The 23,865-nt window shown below is 37.8% G+C and overlaps 1 protein-coding gene and 2 long non-coding RNA genes across 3 annotated transcripts; 1 reads left to right on the top strand and 2 right to left on the bottom strand.

Annotated features, from left to right (window-relative positions):
* Positions 1-1,118: 1,118 nt before the first annotated feature.
* Positions 1,119-7,885, bottom strand: LOC144628419 (uncharacterized). The gene is made up of 4 exons (XR_013566245.1): positions 7,774-7,885; positions 4,650-4,833; positions 2,226-2,366; positions 1,119-1,200 (listed from the first exon to the last, which is right to left on the bottom strand). It is a non-coding gene; the product is annotated as an uncharacterized LOC144628419 (long non-coding RNA).
* Positions 7,886-8,239: 354 nt separating this feature from the next.
* LOC144628411 (uncharacterized) lies at positions 8,240-11,214 on the bottom strand. The gene is made up of 3 exons (XR_013566242.1): positions 11,156-11,214; positions 10,582-10,733; positions 8,240-8,403 (listed from the first exon to the last, which is right to left on the bottom strand). It is a non-coding gene; the product is annotated as an uncharacterized LOC144628411 (long non-coding RNA).
* Positions 11,215-15,602: 4,388 nt separating this feature from the next.
* LOC144628405 (uncharacterized) lies at positions 15,603-19,381 on the top strand. The gene is made up of 5 exons (XM_078486504.1): positions 15,603-15,786; positions 16,429-16,542; positions 17,320-17,385; positions 18,608-18,734; positions 19,159-19,381. The coding sequence occupies exons 1-4, from the start codon at positions 15,702-15,704 to the stop codon at positions 18,727-18,729; spliced, it is 387 nt and encodes a 128-aa protein (XP_078342630.1). The 5' UTR covers positions 15,603-15,701; the 3' UTR covers positions 18,730-18,734; positions 19,159-19,381.
* Positions 19,382-23,865: the final 4,484 nt, after the last annotated feature.

Genomic DNA, 23,865 nt, shown 5'->3' with positions numbered 1-23,865 from the left:
TTGTTTTGCTAACCATCTCAATAACACACCATAAAAATGAAACTTTAATTTATTTTTATTTAAATAGCCAGCCATAAACATGTCATCTGGCTGTGTTGGCTTCATATAAAATTATTTTTTTTAAAAAAATCTGTAAACCTTTCAGTATCATCTGGTTTACAAACACAGAAGACTTGAAATTGAATTGAAGTTCAAGTGTCACAGAAATCTTTAAAATTCCTTTGCTGTATCAATTTGATCAAATTTGTGTCAGCATAAGATCTGTTTATCACCAGCTCATTTTCATGATCGCTCATTGACATACTTCCTTCAAACTTTGGAGCTGGTGGGGTGAAATGGCTTTGTCAGTTTGACTCATTATTTCGTTACTTCATCAGGTCAGTCCGCATTTTACCCCTGGACAGCAGCCTGCAGTCCGCAGTCTGCGTTTTACAATGACCGTATTGAAACATAACCAAATAGACTCTCATGGGCTTATATTTCGAAGGGCTTACACAAGTTACAGACTTATTATTTTTATTTTTTTCTGCAGGGGGGGGAGTATTTTCAGAATTTTACAGTATCTAATAAAAGTAACTATACCGTAATGATTCGATTTAGCGCCCTCCTAATCCAATAAGCGCCCCCTTTCGAATAAGCGCCCCCCTTCGAATGTGTTTTTGTAAATAAGCGCCCCTATTCCAATAGGCGCCCCCAATAAGCGCCCCCATTCTAATTAGCGCCCTCATCTATTGTGGATAACTGCCCCTACTGAAGTCATTGACGCCAACTAGATAAACTCCTGACCGTTCACCGTACAGTTCATGTATATATTTACTGCTAAAATGAACAATTATTTTAAAAGTAACTGAACTTTTAACAATTTCTAACTGTTACAGTTTCGGTTATTGTTAGATACATTTGGTTGTTTCTCAAAAAATTAAATAAGCACCCTGTCCTGAATAAGCGCCCCGTCTCGAATAAGCACCCTCCCTTGAGGTGCCAAAAGTAGATAAGCGCCCCAGGCGCTAAATCGAATCATTACGGTACTTAATATTAATAATAATATATTATTGTGACAATAAGAAAAAATAAAATAAACTCACCTTGTCCATTTTAAGTTTGGTTTTAACCTTGCACTTGGTTTGGTCTGTCTTGGATGCTGTTCTCTTCTTGCGTGGAGGTGTCTGTCCTCAGGAATTCTTGTCAGGAAATAGGGTCCTTAAAGATAAAATTAACACAGTCTTTAATGTTAAACCACATTATTTATTACATGCACATAAACAGTTAGTAAAATACATGTGGGGGAACATGGGTCACACAGTGGTGAAAGTGCTAGCCTCCCACCGGTTTGATTCTCAGAACCAGTGTCACATATGTTGAGTTCGTTGTTGGTTCTGGTTCTTACTCCAAGGGTTTTTCTCCAAGTTTTCCAGTTTTCTTCAACTCACTGCTTATATCTATGCACTACTGTAGGGAAAGGCTGCCGACCTACAAAGTAGCACAACCGCCACAGACAGTTGATTATAAATACCCTGCAGAAATACCACACTAAGGCACCAACTTTCTGCAAGCAGCCCAGGGTTCAAAATAGCAGCAGTAGCTGGCACTTTGATCACACTTGCTGGCGACTTTTCGCCAAAGAAAATAGAAAAATAAATGTCATGCTTTGACGGACACCTTCGGGACCGGCCACAACTGTCCATCTTAGAGAGGTGTCCGTCTTGTAGAGAGTCGAGGAAACATGGCACCAGTAATTTTGAGATGATAAAGCTTAACCTATGCACAATGAATACACGTCTGTTTTGAGTCTGTTTAAAGTCGCTTTCTTTAACGAAACCTACAAACTGGGACATCAATAATATCAGAAAATTGACTTGATTTTTTTCATTACAATCGATAATTCGCTGCTTCACGTAAGCAGAGAAGCTTCATTGTTTTTGGTTAGTAAGCTTGGTATGGGCATATCGTTAGGGCACTGACTAACTTTGCTTTAGCGATATGAAGTTTGGAAGTATTTTTACTAATAAAACATGCTAAAAAAGCACTTCTTAAGTGTCCGTTGATGATTTCAAAGTGTCCGTTGTCCGTCTTAGAGAGGTGTCCGTCTTATAGGGAGTTTGGTTACAGTAAAATGACTGAAAAACGGCAGGGACCATCACCAGGTGTCCGTCTTATGGAGGTGTCCGTCTTATAGAGGTGTCCGTTAAGAGAGAGTTGACTGTACTGTAATTCATATCACTCACCATGACTTCAATTCTTCTACAGGTCTCTTATCTGGACATATTCCATCTGACTTAGGCCACATCAGTCTGTCTTGAGTCTGGTCTTTATAATCTTCCATTTGAGTTGTCTTGTTAATATTCTGGTCTGTTCTGTTTCAGGTCCTAAAAGAGAATGAACAACTGTTAAATCTCATGAAAACAAGAGCCGGCGGCCTGTTTAAAACCACAGGTCCAGCATGGGACAATCAAAACGTACTGTATACATTTTTGTACAGTATGCCCTTTGCAGCAAGGCCATCACGTGACATACTTCTCATAATTTTATGGGCTACAGTGGAACCCCAATATAACGATATGCCAAGGGAGCAGTAAAATAATATCGTTATATCAAGGAATCGTTAACTCGAAACTCCCGATATAACGATATGGCTGTAAAATAACCAAAAATATTGTTACATTGGGTAAACCTAAAAAGTACTTTTTACTGCATATTAGAGGAGGATATAGGTAATAATTTTGATAAGAAGGCTTAGAATACAGTATCATTTTCGTATATCATCATACAAAGCTGTTTTTAGAAACGTAAGAGATGAATTGATTACCATAATGTTATTGCATTAAATTCGATGTTTTGCAAATGAAATGTGACTGTGTACTGTTAATATCGTTATATCGGGAGGATTTTACGTTCGGTACTAAATTCTCATCGTTATATCGGGAATATCGTTGTATTGAAGATCGTTATATCGGGGTTCCGTCCCATACATTTTACTGTACCTTGTGCTGGGACATGGAATATTCATTGTTATATCGGGACTAATTTTATTGTTATATCGAGGATCGTTATATCAGGGTTCCACTGTATATACAGTGTAACTTAACCCATTTACCGCACTAAACCGGAAAACCGGGATTCCATTTTCCCCCTGAAACGTACTAAACAACCGCTTTTCTGGGAATTTGACCGCTTAAGATTTGAGATTAGAGACCTAGTAACTAGTCTCCAAGAGGAGGATCTAAAATATTGTAAATTAAAACCACATGGTCAGACTTCAAAATGGCATCCTTGAATTGTGAAGTGAAGGAAAAGAACTCCATAAAAACATGAAGTGAAGATGTGCGAATCAATATTTCCTGCCTTATTTTGATTGACTAAGAAGACGCTCTTTCTAAGAGTTAGAATTTTGAGGCCAGTTTTAAAACTTGGAAGGAATTATTTTCACAATTTGTCAATGGTGAAATTATGGCTCGAGTTATTGAAGACCTCTTCGAACCACTGATGAAGAAAGGGTTAAAGAATGCCTGAATTGGAAAGAGCATATCAAAACTGGCCAAGTGTGAAGCCCCTGGCATTAAAGATTTATGATTTTTTATGATGGTCTAAATTTTTGAAAAATTAAAAAGATTTGTATGGAAAATGTAATTGATGGAGGGCATGACCTTGCCTGGCCCTAGCAAATCCTTTAAATTTTTCAAAAATTCAAACTGTTGTATAACCTTACTTTTGAATACCAGAAGCTTCAAACTTGGCCATATTGCTTTTTTCGCCATGCTCTTTCCATTTCTGGCATATTTCTTTAAGTAATAGCCCATAAAATAAAAAATGTTTAGCAAAAATTTGGTCATGTGACCCCAACTGAAAAGGGCCTGTTAACTAGAAGAATGATAGTTTTGCATGATGTGTCCTTTTAAGGCGGAATTAGAGTTCGGAGGTGGAAGTGAAATTTTAAGGTCCAAATTACTGTTATTGTGGAAGCTAGACTTTCAATAAAGTCCTTCATCTGGTTTGTTATGGCGCTCGTCACACGATCTTGCAACTTAGTCGCTCACACGGCCACTTCACGGCCTAGCTCGCTTATTTACTGTGAAAACTAACTTGTGAGGTTGACTTATGGCAAGTTTAGGTGGAAGTGTTCTTTTATAGGAGCTACCTTATTATGGAGAACAAGCATCGTGAAAGAAATGACTGCATGGCCAAGTTTTTCAAACTTGTCAATTTACAATCCTTCCAGCCTTACTTTTCAGTATTGGTGAACATTAAAAATAAATTTCAACTTGACGCAAGCTCTCAGTGATCTGCTTTTAATTCTTAAGAGTGGCCATCAGCAAAAATCGATCACCTGGTGGTGAACAAAATAAAAATAAACGGCATATAGTGCATGCAGAGGCGATGCACTTCCCAAACGGGTCTAAATAATAGTTTTCAGGAAATTTGTCAAAAAATAAATGTATACTCTTAACGAGCGACCGAGGTCAAACACAGTCTCACAATTGTTCTACACGGAAAACTGTGGAAGATGCCTGTTGACTGAATCAAATAGAACTAGTCAAATATAATTTGTCTCTTTTGTTAATATTTTGTATTTGCCCCCCCCCCCCCCCCTCCCAAGAATAAGAAAAATGCTCTACGGTCCCTGAAACAGCAAGGTAAAACTATGAACTCACCACTGTCGTTAGAAGTTGAGCAAGTCAGTTTTCTTGTACAAGTCACCAGCTTAAGTAATCAGACATCACAATGCAGGAAGCCTCAGTCAGCTCTTTCCTTGATAGCCTTCTGGTAAAGCAGGAGAACATTTGGTCGATGTCCTTGTGCGTATACATGTCCAACTAATGAGAATGATAACTTGATCTGTAAAAATAACAGAATGGAAAAGTTATAAGAAAGGACAACTTTGAAGAAAGAGGGGGAGTGTGAGGGGAGAGAGAGGAGAGGAGGGAGGGAGAGGGGGTATTGGTAGAGGGATGGGGCAGAGGACGAGGGATGGGGAGAGAGAGCAGGATAGGGGAATGGGAGGGCAAAGGGATGGGGGAAAAGGATGGGGAAAAGGGATGAGAGAGAGAGGGAGAGGGGAATGGGCGGGCAAAAGGAAAGGGGCAAAGGGAGAGGGATGGGGAGAGAGAGAAGGATAGGGGAATGGGAGGGCAAAGGAATGGGGGAAAGGGATGGGGAGAAGGAGAGGGTATGGGAAAGAGGGATGGAAGAGGGGAATGGGAGGGCAAAGGGATCGGGGAAAGGGAGAGGGATGGGGGAAAGGGATGGGGAAGAGGGAGAGGGTATAGGGGAGAGGGATGGGGGAGAGGGCCAGGGAGAGGGGAATGGGAAGGCAAAGGGATTGGGGAAAGGGAGAGGGGACAGAGAGATGGAGAAAAAGAGAGGGGGAGAAGGAGGTGGAGTGGGAGAAGAACAATACTGTAATATTATGAAATTTACCAGCACTTATCAATTTTCCTTTTATAATAACTAACACAATCTATGAGAACTCATTGGTCGAGAGCTATGGTCAATGAGACTAATGAAAATGACATAACATGTAATGCAATGTCAGTTCATTTTCAATACAAGCTTCTACTTGCAAACCATTATCACAGACATACACCAGAGATGCCAACCAAAAACATCGAAATCTGGAAGACCAAAAATTTTGCACCATGATACCTCATCTTAACCCCCAAAATGGACAAAAAAAATACAGCTATGACAATTCATCCACAAATCAAAATGTGACAAACATTTTAAAAATTTCCCCCAGAACTAGCCAAAATATGCTTCAAAAGACATATTTAAAGCACTTTTCTTCATATCCGAGAGACTTGGTGAGCCGTCCGGAAAACCGGGAGATTTGGTCTGCATCTGGGAGATTCCTAGATAATGTGTGGTTCCAGAAGTGTCCATACTCCTCCCACAGAAGGGAAATTCCTGGGGGTGGGAGGGGTCTCAAAGGTTAAAAACTTTAAGGAAATGTATGAAGCTTAAGGACATTCGCGCTAATTGTTTATGCACATCCCTACTGCACACGTAATTCATGTCGCATCGCCATGCCATGTCATACTTTGAGCGCGCGCACTGAGTAAAATTTCTAAGAACATTTAGGTTGGGTTGCCGTTCCACTACATTTGTAGCTTCCCTTGCAATTTGCTCTCTTAAATGGTCGGTGACCCCTACTTTTTTCTTAACGGATCACTTTTGTTAGTCAATATCTACGTTTTGCGAGAAAATGAAAATCTATCGAGTGGAAGTTTGATTTTTTGTCACACTGACGGTTTGAATTCCGCTTTTTGAGCTTTCCTTAATTTTTTTCAGGGTTTAGTTTTACAAAAAGATGGCAATACTAGGAATTATTTACGCAACAGACGCATTTCTACAAAATGTGATTAAGATCGTTAGCTTCTGTTTACTCATCTTTGATATTTTTAACTATAAACCCTGTAAACCATGCTGAATTACGTGCACCAATTTTTCAAAATCATGGTAGTTTTCCACACACTTTCTCTCTGAAACGAAGTCGGTGACCCCAACTTTTTTTGGCATTTCTGACACAAGTTACTCATTATCTGCCTGCAGCAAAAAAATTAAAGAAATCTATCGAATAGAAAATTTTGGCGTGAACGTCCTTAATTAGAATTTCTAGAGGGGGTGGGAGTATTAGGAAAAATCCTTTCCGTGGAAGAGATATGGATAATTTATGGAACCACACAATCCGTGGGAGAGATGGCAACAAAATGCAGACTGCAGCTAGACCTCCAGACCTTTTTAACCCTTTAAGCCCCGATAGTGCCATTTGGCACATGAGGTCATAACTTGGTCAATATTTGTCCAATCAAATTATTTGAATTTTTGCCACCAAAATTCCCTTGGAAATATCTGCATTTTGAAAACAAAAAATTGCCACTCCCCCTGTTTGTGACTTGATGGACCACCCCTATAACTTTTGAAACTTTTTTTCCTGATATGTATGTGAGATGCAACATAACTGAAATTAACCACAACACTGAGAGCTGCACAATAAGCTATAGTAAAGGGGTATATACCTACTTTATACGGAGATACACATGTTTTTAAACCTTTTTATTTTTATGTTTTAAAGCCATTTCTTTCAAGGCCATTACATTTTTAATATTCGTTTTAATAATCGTTTTATGAACTATTCTGATCAATACCTTTCAAATGGTGTATCATACATGGACATCCATTTAATATTTATTGATTTAGGGAAATAGACCAGTCGCCTCGGGGCTTAAAGGGTTAAACAAGAAGTTCCGGTATGAATAGGGCTTGGCCTGGCAGGGGCATAGCTGCTTTGAGGCAAACTGAGGCTCTTGCCAATGTCATCTTTTTTCGGTTTATTTTATTTATTTATTTTGAAGGGGGAAAGTAAATACCTAAGAATTGAATTTAACCATGGGCGTTGCCCCAGTCATATTTCTTTTTCTAGGTACGGCCCTGCCTGGGTATATGATTTTGACAAATGTTCACTTTGCACTGGACACTTAACTACACAGTGTGCCATGACTGCAAAAGTGTAAATTTGCATAAAGTTTCACATTTGAAAGGTGTGAAATAGCAGAACTTCTTGTTCAAGTCTACACCGTGTTACCACTGCCATTATTGCTTAAAAACTAACCGTACACACAAGCTAGAGTAGAGCTAACAGGCTAACAGGAGTGCAAGTCTCGACAAGTCTGCAGGTCTTCGCGCAGGTCTGCATTTTGCAGGGATTTTGCCACACAGCCCTTTGTTCACAACACACCTCGCCAATATAAGTTGATAAGAAATATATCATACACTTACTTCCACAAATAAGCTTGTCTTCTTCAACTTCAAATGTCATGCTATCCAGGAACTTATGAAAGAACACCACTTGAAAATCACAAACTGGTACGCTTAACATCCGCCATCTTTGTTTGACCCCTAAAGGACCCTGGGACGAGTTGTCCCAGAACTGAGTAAGGTGGGGTGGGGTGGGGGGAGGGTGGGGTGTATCCACGTTCACGAGCCTTTGCGGGGAATAGTTGGAAGTGTTTGTATATCTTTGGTAAAAGGGGAGGCATTTCTATCGCAGGTGATGTTTTATCATGCGGCGTAGACTGAGAGACTTACCAGGAGCCATAATCGGGGACTGGGCTTACTAAATATTAAAAAGTTTTTTGTACAAAAACCGGTGCTCAAGTAAACTGATTGGCTGTATATAAAAACAAGACTCTGATTGCAAGGAAATTAATATCCTTTATTTTCTTCTTGAAAAACTTTTCCAGAGTACAAATTTTCACTGTGGAATATAATACAGCTTAAAAGGTTAAATTTTAGCTAATTGAAATTATCACTTTCACTTTTACAAATAGTGCTAAATTAACAAGTTAAGCATCTCTTTAACGAAGTACATTTTATCTTCCAAGTAAAATGGTCACTTGATTTCCGCACCTGAGGAAAAACAGAGAGACTGTTGTTAAAGGGAGTTTGCCACGAATTTTTCCAGATTTTTAAACAGCCAAAAGTTAAATTTTGATGTGTCGCAGGAAACCTAAAAATAATGGTCCAATTTTATTAACAATTGCTATATAAGAGAACTGAAACTGAAGAAGCATCTTTGGCTGCGGATTACTTGGATGGAAATAGATTGCAACTGAAAACAAGTTGGTTCCGCGCGTCACCAAAAAAAATCGATATTTAAAGCCGTAGGTTGATTTGTATCCGCAAATTAATTAGATGCGTAAAGATAATGTTTCTATGGGCTTAGTTGCCTACCATTAATTTCTGAACAGTTAAGACCAAAAATCTGCACAATCCCCGTGACATAGCTCCTTTTAAATGATTGCTTTAGTAGATACGGCTTTTACTTATCAATAAAACTCGTTAACTCTAGTCAAATCCTGCCCCCCCCCCCCCCATGAGCGCATTTTGAACTACGGAGACACCTAACTTAAGGTCGCGCAGGACCCTTGCTCATTAATAAATTCATTAGCCAAATTTCTTGACGAAGTGCTATCTTGTAAAGCTTTTATTCGCTACATTTTGAACATCGATTCCTCTAAAATTTATCAAGGATATAGGGGGATGATGGAATTACATTGTGATTGTCCTTTTACCGAGAGATGACCGTTGTCTGTGATGCTACAAGCCCTTAAAAGTTTTACTGCAGATAATGCGATTTTGTGTCCAAGTTTTCAGCTAGCACAGCGCACCAAATTAAATGATTATATAACCTAGTGTTAAATCATAACCTCTTTTGTGCTATGGCTAGAACGAAATTTTCGATTTCAAAAACTGCTACAAGTTAATGGCTTCTAAGAGAGCAAAAATGTGAAATCTAAACTTTGAAACGTGCTATCTTCATTTTTAGAAGGAAATTTAAAAATTCGCTCTAGTCATAGCACAACAGAGTACACCAAGTTTATGTTTCTCGCGAATCAACTCTTGAAATTCTATATCGGCGGAGAAAACTTGGACACAAAATTGCAGGTTTTGAGGCTTCCGAAGACCATCCGAGTGAATGTTTACAACAACGTGTGATATATTCAAAGCTGTGAATCTAATTATGATAATTCCTGATGTTCCAGCGCACGTGGCACAAAGCTGAGAACAATTACTAGTAATTACTTGTACAAAAGAGTTTAAAAACAAACATTCTCATGAATATTTCGTTTGTTGTCGGCTTCAGTCGTCCGGCAGTTCGTGCATACTCTTTAAATAAATACATACTAATGATTGCAAGGGTCCTGCGCGACTTTAAGGTCGCGCGGGACCCTTGCTCATTAATAAATTCATTAGCCAAATTTCTTGACGGAGTGCTATCTTGTAAAGCTTTAATTCACTACATTTTGAACATTGATTCCTCTAAAATTTAACAAGGGTATCCGGGGATGATGGAATTACCTCGTGATTGTCCTTATACTGAGAGATGACCGTTGTCTGTGATGTTACAAACCCTTAAAAGCTTAACTGCAGATAATGCGATTTTGTGTCCAAGTTTTCAGCTAGTACAGCGCACCAAATTAAATGATTATATAGCCTAGTGATAAATCATAACCCCTTTTGTGCTATGGCTAGAACGAAATTTTCGATTTCAAAAACTGCTACAAGTTAAGGGCTTTTAAGAGAGCAAAAATGTGAAATCTAAACTTTGAAACGCGCTATCTTCATTTTGAGAAGGAAATTTAAAAATTCGCTCTAGTCATAGCACAATAGAGTACATCAAGTTTACGTTCCTCGCGAATCAACTATTGAAATTCTATATCGACGGAGAAAACTTGGACACAAAATTGCAGGTTTTGAGGCTTCCGAAGACCTTCCGAATCAATGTTTACAACAACGGGTTATATATTCAAAGCTGTGAATCTAATTATGATAATTCCCTATGTTCCAGCGCACGTGGCACAAAACGGAGAACAATTGCTAGTAATTACTTGTACAAAAGAGTTTAAAAACAAACATTCTCATGAATATTTCGTTTGTTGTCGGCTTCAGTCGTCCGGCAGTTCGTGCATACTCTTTAAATAAATACATACTAATGATTGCAAGGGTCCTGCGCGACCTTAAGCCAAAAAAGAACGCGGTTTACTTCGAAAATGCGATTGAAATCGGTTGTAAGCGTTTGTATACCTTGGTCTAATCTTCACCGCCAGTGAATTCAACACAGTTACTCTGACTGCAGCCCCCAGTATTTGAGCATCCCGCTGTCTCACAGTCGTTTATGAAATAGCAGTAACAATAGGACATCATATTCGCACAATCAGAACACGAAAGTTCATAGGCTGTAAGACAAAAATCAGAAAAAAAAACAATATGTACTTTAGATTAAACATTAAATATGGCCCCTAAGTCTCCTTCAAAGCCGTTATTAGGGATGTCACGCAACGCCCCCCCCCCCCCCTTGACTATCTAGAAATCCTTTGATAGACCCTTCCACGTTTTCTGAAGCTTGAGATGTTAGCCAAGTAGAGAAAATCTATCTGCACTGCTAGATAAAGCTCCTTAAACTAGCAAAGATTAAGAGTTGTGTCTTGAAAAAGAGCAAAAATATTATTAATTCTACAAAGTCGGGAAATTTTACGACGTGATCCGATGGCTAAACACCATCTCAAACGAAGAGCTCTGGAAGTATCTTATGAAATCCTTATGTTTTGAAATACTCTCTTTGACTAAATTATATAGGAGATTATTATTTGCAACTTACTTCGAGCTTTATGCTGAGCACGATTCATCAGTCCTTCTGTGATATATATGAAAACATAAAACAATTAATAATATAATCATTAATATCAGAATGTGCGTGATTTCAAGTACTCATTTCAGTCGATTGGCTATATCATTTTAAATAATCTTTAAAATTGGTTTTAAACTTGAAGCTTTTCGACGAAACAAAACCAAAGAGCAATTTCTCTACCGAACAAATTAAAAAATTCACTAAGAAAATGACCACGAAAAAAATCTGCCTTGTTTGGTCACATTGGTACAAAGATGGTACAAAGGTGGTACAAAGATGGTGCAAAGATGGTGCAAAGATGGTACAAAGATGGTACAAAGATGGTGCAAAGATGGTGCAAAGATGGTGCAAAGATGGTGCAAAGATGGTGCAAAGATGGTGCAAAGGTGGTACAAAGATGGTACAAAGATGGTGCAAAGATGGTACAAAGATGGTACAAAGATGGTGCAAAGATGGTGCAAAGATGGTACAAAGATGGTACAAAGATGGTGCAAAGATGGTGCAAAGATGGTGCAAAGATGGTGCAAAGGTGGTACAAAGATGGTACAAAGATGGTGCAAAGATGGTGCAAAGATGGTACAAAGATGGTGCAAAGATGGTGCAAAGATGGTGCAAAGATGGTGCAAAGATGGTGCAAAGATGGTGCAAAGATGGTGCAAAGATGGTACAAAGATGGTGCAAAGATGGTGCAAAGATGGTGCAAAGATGGTGCAAAGATGGTACAAAGATGGTGCAAAGGTGGTGCAAAGATGGTACAAAGGTGGTGCAAAGATGGTGCAAAGATGGTACAAAGATGGTACAAAGGTGGTGCAAAGATGGTACAAAGATGGTGCAAAGGTGGTGCAAAGATGGTGCAAAGATGGTACAAAGATGGTGCAAAGATGGTGCAAAGATGGTACAAAGATGGTACAAAGATGGTGCAAAGATGGTGCAAAGATGGTACAAAGATGGTACAAAGATGGTGCAAAGGTGGTGCAAAGATGGTACAAAGATGGTACAAAGATGGTGCAAAGATGGTGCAAAGATGGTGCAAAGATGGTACAAAGATGGTGCAAAGATGGTGCAAAGATGGTACAAAGATGGTGCAAAGATGGCGCTGAGAAATATAATACCCCTTAAAAAATCTTTACTTATAATGTAGAAGTTAGTAAAAAAAATATCAGAAATTGGCAAACACTTGCAAAGTCTAACAAGTCTTAGTGCTGTTCAGACAAAAGTCTTACGATTTTACGTTCATATAAGATTTTGCGCGCTTTTCAAGAAATCGAGATGCACTAAAAATATTGACAAATTTACCATTAAAAAATAATTCAGAGACGAATAATTCAAGAAAATGGATTTGCTGCGGAGACGCGTTGTAATATTGGCAACAATTTGGCATAGGTTTATTAAACGAGAAATATAAACAAAAAAGCGCGCGCAAATTTAAGAACCATAGTTCAAAGTTACTTGCACTAACAAGAAAAAGTTTCCATCGTCTTTACCTCATGTGAGACGGCATGCAAGTTGAAAAGTAAATCTCCAGGTTTTATTTTAGTATAGATTAAGGTCATTGCCCTGTATTGCATTACGCATCCTTACTGCGCAGAATTTTACGCGTAATTAGCGCGCGCGAGCGCGCGCACATAAACAAAATGGCGGCTTTTTTCTACGTGGCTAAGTCCGCGAGAGAAGTAAATTGTCGCTTTCTCGTAAACGAGTCTGGTGACCTATCAATTTTTTCTCATATTTTGGGTGTAGCGATCAAATTCTTTCTGTAAAATGAAAACAGATCAATTCTTGTTTTTGAAAAATAAATTATCGCTAAAAACGTGTACTTTGCTAGTACTCGCAGAGGAATTTTAAAGGAATTATATGGAATATACAAGGTCTTCCTGCTCCTAAACAAATCTGGTGACCCCCCTTTTTTATTTCAAAATTTAACTTCCTTTAAAGTAATAAACCAGTAGGCGAAGTTTGGTTAAAAAATTGTGTTCAGTTCTATTTCAGGGCAATGACCTTAATACCCTTGAAAATTACTTTCAAATCTTGAGTTTAACGTTCACAAATAATCGGCATGATTGAATAAAATGTATAATTTAGAAAAAGCTTCCTTACCGTAATTTCGACCAATGAGAAACGGGAACGGCACGGCTGAACAGAAAGAAACAAGAAGTATTACGAAAATAAGACAAGTTTTCTTCATCCTGATACACTTTGCAATCAGTTTTCTGGCTTGACTTTGAACTCAAACTAACGGGATAACTGAGATGTCTTGTGTAAGGTTCGATTTATCAACTAAGGTCTGTTACTTTGCGCTGAATATTAATACATTTCATATTTTAATAAATAAATGATGTGGTCGTTGTTCCCTTCCAACCAAGTGCAGCTAATTCAAATTTATTCATCTGGAGAGCCCGCCATTTGTAAGGCTTAGTACTCGAATGTTGCTTCAAATCTTCTATTGCCGTTGGTAAATTGTCATTGTGTTCCTTTAAAACTCACTTAAAAAAATTTAAATTGGAAAGATTAAAGACAATAATGTTTTTGAAACATAATTCTCTAGCTGAATGAATGCGCGCGGAATTTTGGCCGGTATATTTATTAATTAATGTTTCTATGATCCCGCTTGATCATTTATTACTCCTATGTTAACAAGCTTTAATTTGTCGGCAAAATAGAATAGAATATTTGCTGAAACCACACGCAGTGCATAACAGGAATGACATTAAGCAGATTAAGGTTACTATTATTCTGATCCAGGGCACTGCATTGTTCGTGAACATTGGAGCATACATTCTAGAAGTATAAACGGACCTCTGTTATCACTTGTTATGTTCTACCAGGTCTGATATCAAAACGGCCTTCACTTCCTCGCGTTTAACTAATTATTGAGAAGTATTATTTTTTGAAATATGGATATTGAGCGATAGCAAATGCCCCGAGATAGCTGTATAGCAGCACTGAGATGTTTCGAAATTTTTGGCGCCTAAACGTAGCATTTACTTTTCCATTTTACCCTTGGCGTGCCAATAAATCTTTTGTTTCTATAGTTGACATTAATAACAGTTAATTAAGAAATGATCATTCTTAGTGCTACCTCGTTATCGTGCATAACAGACATTACAACGAGGCTTCTGTTGTGACTTCCATTATTCCCAGGTTATTTTATCCATCTAAGTCAGTAAACTGTTGCTAAGTATCGTTTTTTTTCTAAGTAGCTTCTTAATTGTGACTAATTTGTGTCTTTATCGATCACTTGAAGATAACTGTAGCTTAAAACGGTTGGAGTGCGGCGAGATACCTTTTTAATACTAAGTTGCCAAGATAAATGAAAGCGCGCCAAATTTTAATCGGTATTTTAATTTTACCAAGATTGTAACCGATGGAAACAAGTTTTCATCTGACAATGTGTCGTTACACTGCTTGCAACATATGCGGGTTGCACTTAATGCTTAATAGCCGTATTTAAAGCACAGTATATAAATTTACCGATGAGAAAATATTTTAGCCAAGAAAATTGACTGAAGGATGTTTAGATATTGGACCCAGTGGAGCATATTAAACAGTCAAAACATAAGTGTAAAAATACTTTTCGGGTTAAACAATGGCCAACTTTTGAAGTGTGCTCCAGTGCGTTCAAACAATAACTTCGAAACTTTACGGTCTAATACGTAGAGCCATTCATTTACATAGCACTTAGAACTAAGTTAGTGATAAGTGGCGCACTTAAGTTTGATCGCACGAAAGTTTGATCGAAGTAAATTATCTTTTCGTTTTGTCACACTTAAGGTGGATTAAATAGATAGTGAGATTTATCTAACGAATATATTAATTTGAAAGCGCCAGTTATGAAATCGCAGTAGAGAAAAAAAAACCGCTGTTGCCTTGCACAAAACAGAAGACTTCATAGAGAACTTTGTTTGTTTCTTTTTTACAAGGTAGGTCAGACGATAATTACGATAAGAATACGGTATTACAAAATACTCCATGGACTCCATGGCAAACGCTTGTACAACTTATAATTGAATTCTGACAGCAGCCTTTTGTTTAAAGTTTTGTTTGTATTAGGAAGTCAACCATAAAACTGGCAAACCGACCGTGATTAACTGCTATCGATTAAGAAATTCCGGGAGTCCTATCCGAAGCGAATAAGGTGAAAACGCGCGCAAAAAATAATTATGCTGTTTACAATTTTGCGCGCAAACTTTTTCTAACAAATATGTCATCAAAAATAGACGTTATTGTTTCATTTTGATTTATTTTCTGCTTAAGTAGAAAGGAAGGAATGAAAATTAAGAAGCTACTTAGACAAATGTAGTGAAAATAGACAACAGTTGGATGCGCTATAGAAATAGGAATGGCGGGCTTTTGACATGAATAAATTGTAATTAGTTGCAGTCGTTGATTCTATTATGAACGCAAATATTAGCTACAGAACACGCAAAAAGCCTCAGTTGATACATCGACACCTTACACAAAGCACCCCAGCTTGGCTGCAGTTCGAAGTTCCGAAATCAACTGACTCTGATTCAAGATGAAGAACAGCACCATTATTTTCTTCATGCTCCTTGTCGCAGTTTGTTACGCTGCAAGATTCCCATTTCAACGACGAGTCGACGGTTAGTACATTGATTTTTAATTACTTTTAATTTTATTTGATCGTCGTGAGAAAAGTTTTATTAGGTTGGGAGTGCCATGTAATGTATGATGAGCATTTGACTGTTTGTTTGCCTTCAAGATCGTTTGGAAAGGAAAAAATAATTTTGTTTTAGTCTAGTTTCATTACAATTGGAAATTTTTTTCCAACATATGACATTTTTAACGGCTAAGTGAGATTCTGAGCTTGTTAAGTTCAGTTATCAAATTTTCGCGCCTTTTTTATTACTGACGTTTTGCTCAAAATAAATCGATTTAAAAGTTTTAGCCAGTAGTATAACCTAGACATCGCCCAAAAACAATCATAAACCCGTTCTTATATAAACTTTGTCTTTTAATTGATAACCTTTTTGAAGTCAAATGTAACTTTTCAGTAAGTTCTTGAAAAGCGCGCCAAAACTTGTAAATCCTTTGCCAGGAGAGCAATCTTAAAGCATTGTTTCCCAAATTTATGTTCGCAATAACTTTGTTATGAAAAACGCTACATTGCTGTTATTTGACTACAACGTTTTTTTCTTCCTACTCAATAACCTATTAGTTTTCTAATGCAGTTCGAGAAAAAACAGTTTTTATTACTTTGTTGAAAACTACCGATCCGTTTTCAGCGGGCTTTTGCGACGACTGTGCTGGTTTAGGCTCTGATTGCTACTGTGTTGAGTTCGAACTGTGCAAGGACAACTGCCCGAGTTCTGGAGAATGCGGGGCAGGTTGCAATAAAGGTATACAAATGAATACTATATGAGTTGTTTGTTTGCGTACAAGCCTAGTGGCTGATTATCTCTTGTCTCGGTTCCGTAGAATGAAGGCACGGGGACTATTTTTACTCCCCCCCTCCCGGCGGATGGGATGCTAGGCATCGCAGCCCCCTTTCAACCCCCAGGTTACATTTTAGCCAATTAGAATGCGTACAAGCCAGTGGCACATCAGAATGGCGCTTATCTCGGTTTCCGTAGCATGAGAACATGAGGAATATTTCTACACTCCCCTGGATGGGATGCTAGGCGTCGCAGCACCCCCTCTCCCCCGCAGGTTCATTTTAGCCAATTAGTTTGCATACAAGCCTAGAGGCACATCAGTATGGCGCTTATTTCAGTTCCCGTAGGATGAAGCCACGACGAGGAATATTTATACTCTCCCCTGAATAGGATGCTAGGCATCGCAGTAGAATCACTCTAGCCAACCACAAAGATCACAGACAATCCAGCAAACCAATCAAAACTCTAAGCAAATACATGTAGCTGGAACGAAGCGCGGGAAAACGTACGCGAGCGAGGCATGATTGGTTTTGGTTTTTACTTCTGATTGGCTGAGAAAGTGGCGCGAGAGTTTTAAACCAATCACTAAGCGTAGTAATGCAAAACCAATGCAAACACGAATTACTTTCGACGCTCAAGTGAAAACCGCTCTATTATTAATATTATATTAGTATATTTCCCTCTCTTCAAATAAGTTTGCGGAGTATCTAAATTAATTTTTTTCGTCTTTACGCTAAATAGAAAAACCAGAAGGGTGGAAAAGGACGTTGCCTCTGCACAAAGCTTTATTCCAACGATCTGAAGAAGGCAAGTAATAATAGACTCTAGAATATATTCTATAAAGTTTGTTTGTTCCATTCCATCTACCCTCTTTACGATATCCAATGTCAAAAGGAACTAATTTTCACATACTACACAGCAATAAAGAGAATAAAAACATAAGAAATACTTATGCAATACAAGAGTTAGGCTCACTCAAAAAGTTTACTTGGTCTTGGCTGTTTGTATTTGTTGGTGGCGTTTAGACCAGTTTTAAATTGATTTTCGTAAAACCAAAACCAACGTAATCACTCTGGCCAGTCACAAATCGACACAAAGTACACAGACAGGCCAGTGAACCAATCAAAACTTAAAGCAATTACTTGTAGTCGGCACGAAGCGCGGGAAAACATGCGCGTACGAATCACGATTGGTTTTAGTTTTACTTTTGATTGGCTGAGATAGTGGCGCGAGTGTTTTAAACCAATCACTAAGCGTAGTAATCACAAAACCAAAACAAACGTGAATTACTTTCAACACTTAAGTCAAAACTGCTCTATATTGATTTCACTGGAGATTTTGAGCAAACTACATAGATTATCCAGCGAGATATAAGACGGTCATGTTACTAGTGGATAATCATGCACTCTTACAAATATTAGTGCATGTAGTTAGTCAGTATATATGCATGTTGCACTGTATGGAAATCCGCAAATCTGAACGACTCTCTAAGTCATCGTTTTCCGTGATTAGCTGATAAAACACAATCATGAACGTGTTGCCCTTGTAAGAAAAAATTAAAAAATCCCTAGGGCTTCCAACAAAAGCTCAAAAAATCCCTGGACCAAACATTAACCCCAAAAACATCCGATGCCGAATTTCTGACCCTTAAATTTCCAGAAAGGGGGAACGATATAACACGAAGAAAAACATTAGAAATTGAACGCTCGTGTTTGTTTATACATCATACCATCTGAATTTATCGTTCCCTCATCTGGTAGTCATTTTTACTAATATTAGAGATATCCCAAGAACAATACAAGCCACCCAAAAAAAAATACTTGCCAAATTTTCCAACCCCCAAAAACCCGGTTTTGAAAATTTCGAACCCTAAAAAATCCTTCGATCATTCCCGTCACTTGAAATCCCAAGTACCCCCTGGGAGATTTGTGTATACTGGGGAACTCATTTCTTGTATGTGGCTGTTTCATAATTTGCATCATATTTTGAGTATTCATCCTAATGCTGGTTTTTTGTGTTTGTTTTACAGCCGGTATCTGTGAAGGCTGCGCGCAAATGGAAAGTGGATGCCCATGCCATCACATAGATTATTGCAAGGACGAGGGATGCGGTGCTGGATCATGTAGTAAAGGAAACTGCGAAAATTATTAGAAAAGGTAATAATAATATTTAGAGAAGATGAATTTTTTCAACAATGACAAGAGCATGGGACAAAGAAATATTCTGGGTCCCCGACGGGAATCGCACCCATGGCCTCCCAGATACCGGTTGGGCGCTCTAACCAACTGAGCTACGAGAGACTCGTAGCTGGTGAGCTGGGCCATTTACTAGGTTGATATTAACCATCTTTATTATGATGTACATTGCTTCTTTCTCATATCACTAGCGAGCTTACAATTTACCATCTTTCTTTATTCATTCGGATTGTACAAAGAAAGCGTTGATTTTCACTGTTTGTTCAAGCACATAAGCAAATGATTGCTTTGAATACTACAAATTTCCCTCCAAATTCAGAATTTGATTTGCCATAAATTTTGAAACAATCACTTTAATGACGAATTTTTGTTTGTTTTCCCGTAGGTGCAGAACTGCGTCGGACGCGCTAATTCCCTTGGACGAAATGTAGTTCGTTAAAGACATGCTTAAGTTCTGCTTGACTTTCTTATAGTTTAGCACAATTTGTACAAGCGTTAAAATAGCTTAAAGCGAAAAATTAATCTTTGTTTTAACTGGATTCTATTCCACAGTAAAAGTTTGTGTTGTTGATAAACTTAAATACACAATTTTTCAAAGAAAAATAAAACGTTTTAATGCAACAAAAAGTCTTCAGTGATTTTTTATACAAAGTATTTTGTTAAATTAAGCAACGCTATTTGCAGGGACTAACCAGATCGCCTTTTCAACAGATCGCTCTCAATAGAGCTCTTTCTGTCCTCGATCTATTAAATATTAAACCCACTCTACATGAAATAAAACGATATGGACACTAGAAAACGGGAATCATAACGAAACTACACACTTTGGTCATATGTTACTAATGCCGTGAAATGCCGGTTATCAACCCTACCGCTTATAAGACTTTTAGTCATAGACCCCTAGTTATATCCCGGTTATATTCGGGTTATTAGTTGCCGCACCGCCTCTCCCCCCCCCCCTCCCGATATCGATAAGCCCTCCCCCTATCCAGCTTTCCATATTTAATAACTTACCTCAACCTACTAACATCTCAACAAAACATTGTACTTCAAAAACAGAAATAGGCAATAAATAGGTTTGCGTGTAGAGTGCAGATCAAAACATTTAATTAAGCCGCCATTACACGGGCAATTTTTATGTGACAAATATATTTGATCGTGTAGATGGCACAACAATTATTTGTCAGCAGTTCAAAGTTTAGTGCGCCAGTAATGACCTTGGACAGCAGAGATACAAACAGGGATACGCGTGCACAGTGCTCAGTGGGAGATTGGGGACCATATCCATATGATGACGCAATATTTGCCACTTATTATGTGACGAGTCGTCTGCACGAGCAATTTTCATATGTGACAACTTTTGTTTGTCACATAAAAGCCTACTCACCAGCTTAATTGTCAACAAATATATTTGTGACATAAAAATTGGCCATTTTTTCCCATCTAAACGAGCAAATAAAAATTGTCAGGTAAACGAGCCTTTAATCCGAACAGTGGCTTTCTCACAGGCTTTCTTGTCGATGTCAGCTCTTTTGTTGCAACTGTTAAAATAACCCAACAATGCACAAGGGACAAGTTTGCTATTTTATGCTTCATAAAATTTTTAAGAAATTGCGCGCGCTCAAACTCGTAACGTTGACCGCGTTAAGGAATAAAACCTTCGTTTCCATGTCTTTATACTCTGATCTAAACCCTCGCCATGTCATTCCTCTCTCAAGTTGGCGTAGATAGAGGGTCTCAATGGGGTTAACCATTAGCCGTAAAACGGCCAAAATCGGTCAGTAATTATAAACAAACCAAACTAGTTCACTTCATCGTCCCAGAATGGCCCTGAGAACTAAAATATGTTTTTCAATAATGGAAATTAATTTTTAACTTTTCAAAACAATGAAAATTAACATCTAACTTCTGTTAACCGTTATGGAAATAAATTAACCGTTAGCCGTAAAAAAGCCAAAATTTTAACTGTTAACCGTAAAAGCCACCACCCCATTGAGACCCTCTAGATAGAACCTAAGCCGAAGATTTTATCCATTGGTATTTAAAAGTAAAGAAAACTAGCCACAGACGACTTCGAAAGGATAAGAGGAACGCTATGTAGATATACATACTTGAGATAAGTAGGGGTCTGTTGAATTACAAAATTAGCCTCATTGCCATGTCTGTCGCGAGAATGAGGTACCACTGTGAATAGTTGTACAGTCGCATTGTCAGTTTTTTATATTTACAAATCTTCTCATAGACCTTCACTTGTTCTGAAGATACTAGTTGTTTGGAGTTATTATCTCGAAAGGATGACTACTTAACTAAATGTTATTGGCATCGATCAAAGAAATAAATGCTTCATTAGCGCGCGGTAGAGAAAAAATCTTGGCACCAAAATTTATCTCAATAAAGCACTTGCTGCTACTGAAGTATTTACTAACTTATAATAACAATATTTAAAACAGACTCTTTTGTTATAGGCCGAATTTAGTATAAAGAGAAAAAAAATACTTTGAATGTTAGTCGTATCACAGAAAGTTATAGCAGAAGTGAAAACCGCTTTTAGGATTAATTAAACAATGACCCACTTTCGATATATGCTCCAATGCCTGCACTTCTAGGGTTGGATAGTTTCGACTCTCTTATCGACCTTAAAAGTGTTAAAAAATATAATGCTCGTAATTCTAGATCTTCTGAGATGCTCCGTTGTTTTGCTCGGATTGTGCCTGGAAAAAAAACAGTTTTAATAAATTCAATTTACAGTAGGATGTATGGAATTCTTTAGATTAAACGCCGAAGTTTCGAGAAGGTCACATGTCTAAGCTCACTTAAACAGCATACCTTTGTGGCTATCTTTAGTTTTCTAAAGAATTTCCATTAATTTTATTTCGGTCGTGTTTGCCTTGCCGACAAAACCTCAACAACAGAGGCCGGTGTTATCTAAAACTGATCGCTATTTAATTCTTTAGAATCATTATCAAAGGAACAAATAATTACTAGTGACTAGTGCGTAGGAGAGAAAAATTAATTTTGGCGCCCAAATTTGCTCGGCATCTTTTGCTACATTGCGTTCGGCACTGATGTTTAAATTTAAAATAAAGGACTCATCGATAGGTCAGAAATAGTGTTAAAACTATAATAAAGAGTAAGAAAACATGGCTATTGGAAGGACCGAAACAAGTTGTAACAGAAGTGTAAAATATATTTACACTATCTAGGTCTCAGACAATGGGACTCTTTTTATGTATGCCCCGTGCACGCGAACAATAAAGTGGTCAATAAATCTAAAGTCTGATATGTGAAGTATTGAGTTAGAAGCACTCATGTAATAAGCGTTTTGTACTTAAGTGGTTAGTGACGCACTTAGTGGTCAAAGCAATTACCTGTCGGCTGTTTTCACAGTAAGAAAGATAAAAATGTTGTGGTTTTACAACGATCCATTAAGTGAATATAAGCTAATACAAATAATGATTTGAACGAGATGTTTTTTTTGGCTCAACTGCAAAAACTACATCAGTTCAACTGATTGAAATTATTTGTACCTTTCGAGTTGAGGCTTACGAGATAATTAACCATAAAATCCTTGTTTATATGCACCGCATGATTTTGGTAAATATTTTTCTTGGAACACACCACTGATCAATTACAACAGTTTTAATTGTTGGGAGTGAATCAAGCCATATTAAATCAGAGAGTCTTGATGCATATAAAGCCCCGATCAAACGGTCATGATAGTTGATGATAGTTGATGAGAGTTCCAACTATCACGCGCGTTTGAACACGAACTATCATGCACTATCATCAACTATCACCAACTATCACGCAGTTTGGACGTGCTCAAATTCGAGATGATAGTTGATGATAGTTTTTACCGTTTGATCGCGGGGATGATAGCGCATGATAGTTTATCGGTCAGTGGTTCAGTCAAAGACGGGCTCAATCCAAGATTTATGGCTGCCGCAAACCGTTCGGTGAAGAAGAAAACCGAAATTTAGATTAATATTTGGACTATAATGAAGCTGAAAACGACAACGTGAGTGGGAAGAAGAAGAGTAAAAACAGCGTCGAGAAAGCACTGAAAATATCACTGCCAGAAGCAAGAGATGGCGTGAAAGTATCTAAAACAAGGAAAAAAAACATGAAAACATTTCTGCACCGAGTGATAGTGGAGTTGAGAACGAGAAAAGAAAAAATTAAATGCGCGAGCGCATTGCGTGATTTCGACAAACTATCGTCAACTATCGTGGAGCGTTTGATCGCAAACATGATAGTCAATATGATAGTGAATGATAGTTGAAAGCAGCGAACTATCATCAACTATCATGACCGTTTGATCGAGGCTTTAATATCAAACAGTGGCGGTCAAAATTTTCGCGCGCAATCATTTGCTTGGGAAATATGATCTCAGAAAAATATATGTTTCTACCTTTCCCATTTTCATTCGTTTGTAGTTAGCTGTAAAGGTTAACAATGAAAACTAACTAAAATAAGCCTTGGATTAGTAGCAGTCTGTTGGATTAGAACAACAGTAGCCTATTAAGCTCTGCGAAGAAAACAGATACATACTTTTGGTTTTCAATGCTTTTATAAACAAACGCAAAATTCATTCTTGCCGCCAAAATTTTCGTGGTATCTGGTCTGCAGCACCGAGTACACTAACTAGTTTTTGGTGATAATAGTTCAGAGTACTAAACGAGAAGAAAATCACATTTTGATTATTGGACTCGATGGATGTTAACAAGTTATACACTTGTGTTTATGTGCTTTTGTTTCCTATATTTTCTCGTCTGCTGGAATGCCTGAAAAAAATCCATGGACTAATCATATATGTGAAGCGCTAGCTAACTTGCATTTTGTTGTTGTACACTGATTTAGACATTTTCGAGCACCAAGGTTTTTGCGCTTAGCGAAGCATTTAATTTCCTAGCACCTATAACACTTTATAGTAATTAAGTGAACCGCTTAACACGGTTAAAGCAATTAGGTTTTAGTTTGGGCCATCTTATCAGCCATAAAAACATTACCCGTGGCATAAAATGTGAATAACGTAGAGCAAATTACACTTCAATTTTTGCTCAGTTTTAACTTTTCTAAACGGCACCTTTTA

Source organism: Oculina patagonica, chromosome 10, assembly GCF_052425735.1.
Source record: "Oculina patagonica isolate OP01 chromosome 10, crgOcupat, whole genome shotgun sequence".
Classification (NCBI taxonomy): domain Eukaryota; kingdom Metazoa; phylum Cnidaria; class Anthozoa; order Scleractinia; family Oculinidae; genus Oculina; species Oculina patagonica.
Note: the sequence above shows the minus strand (reverse complement) of the source record. Positions and strands in the feature narration are given on the sequence as shown.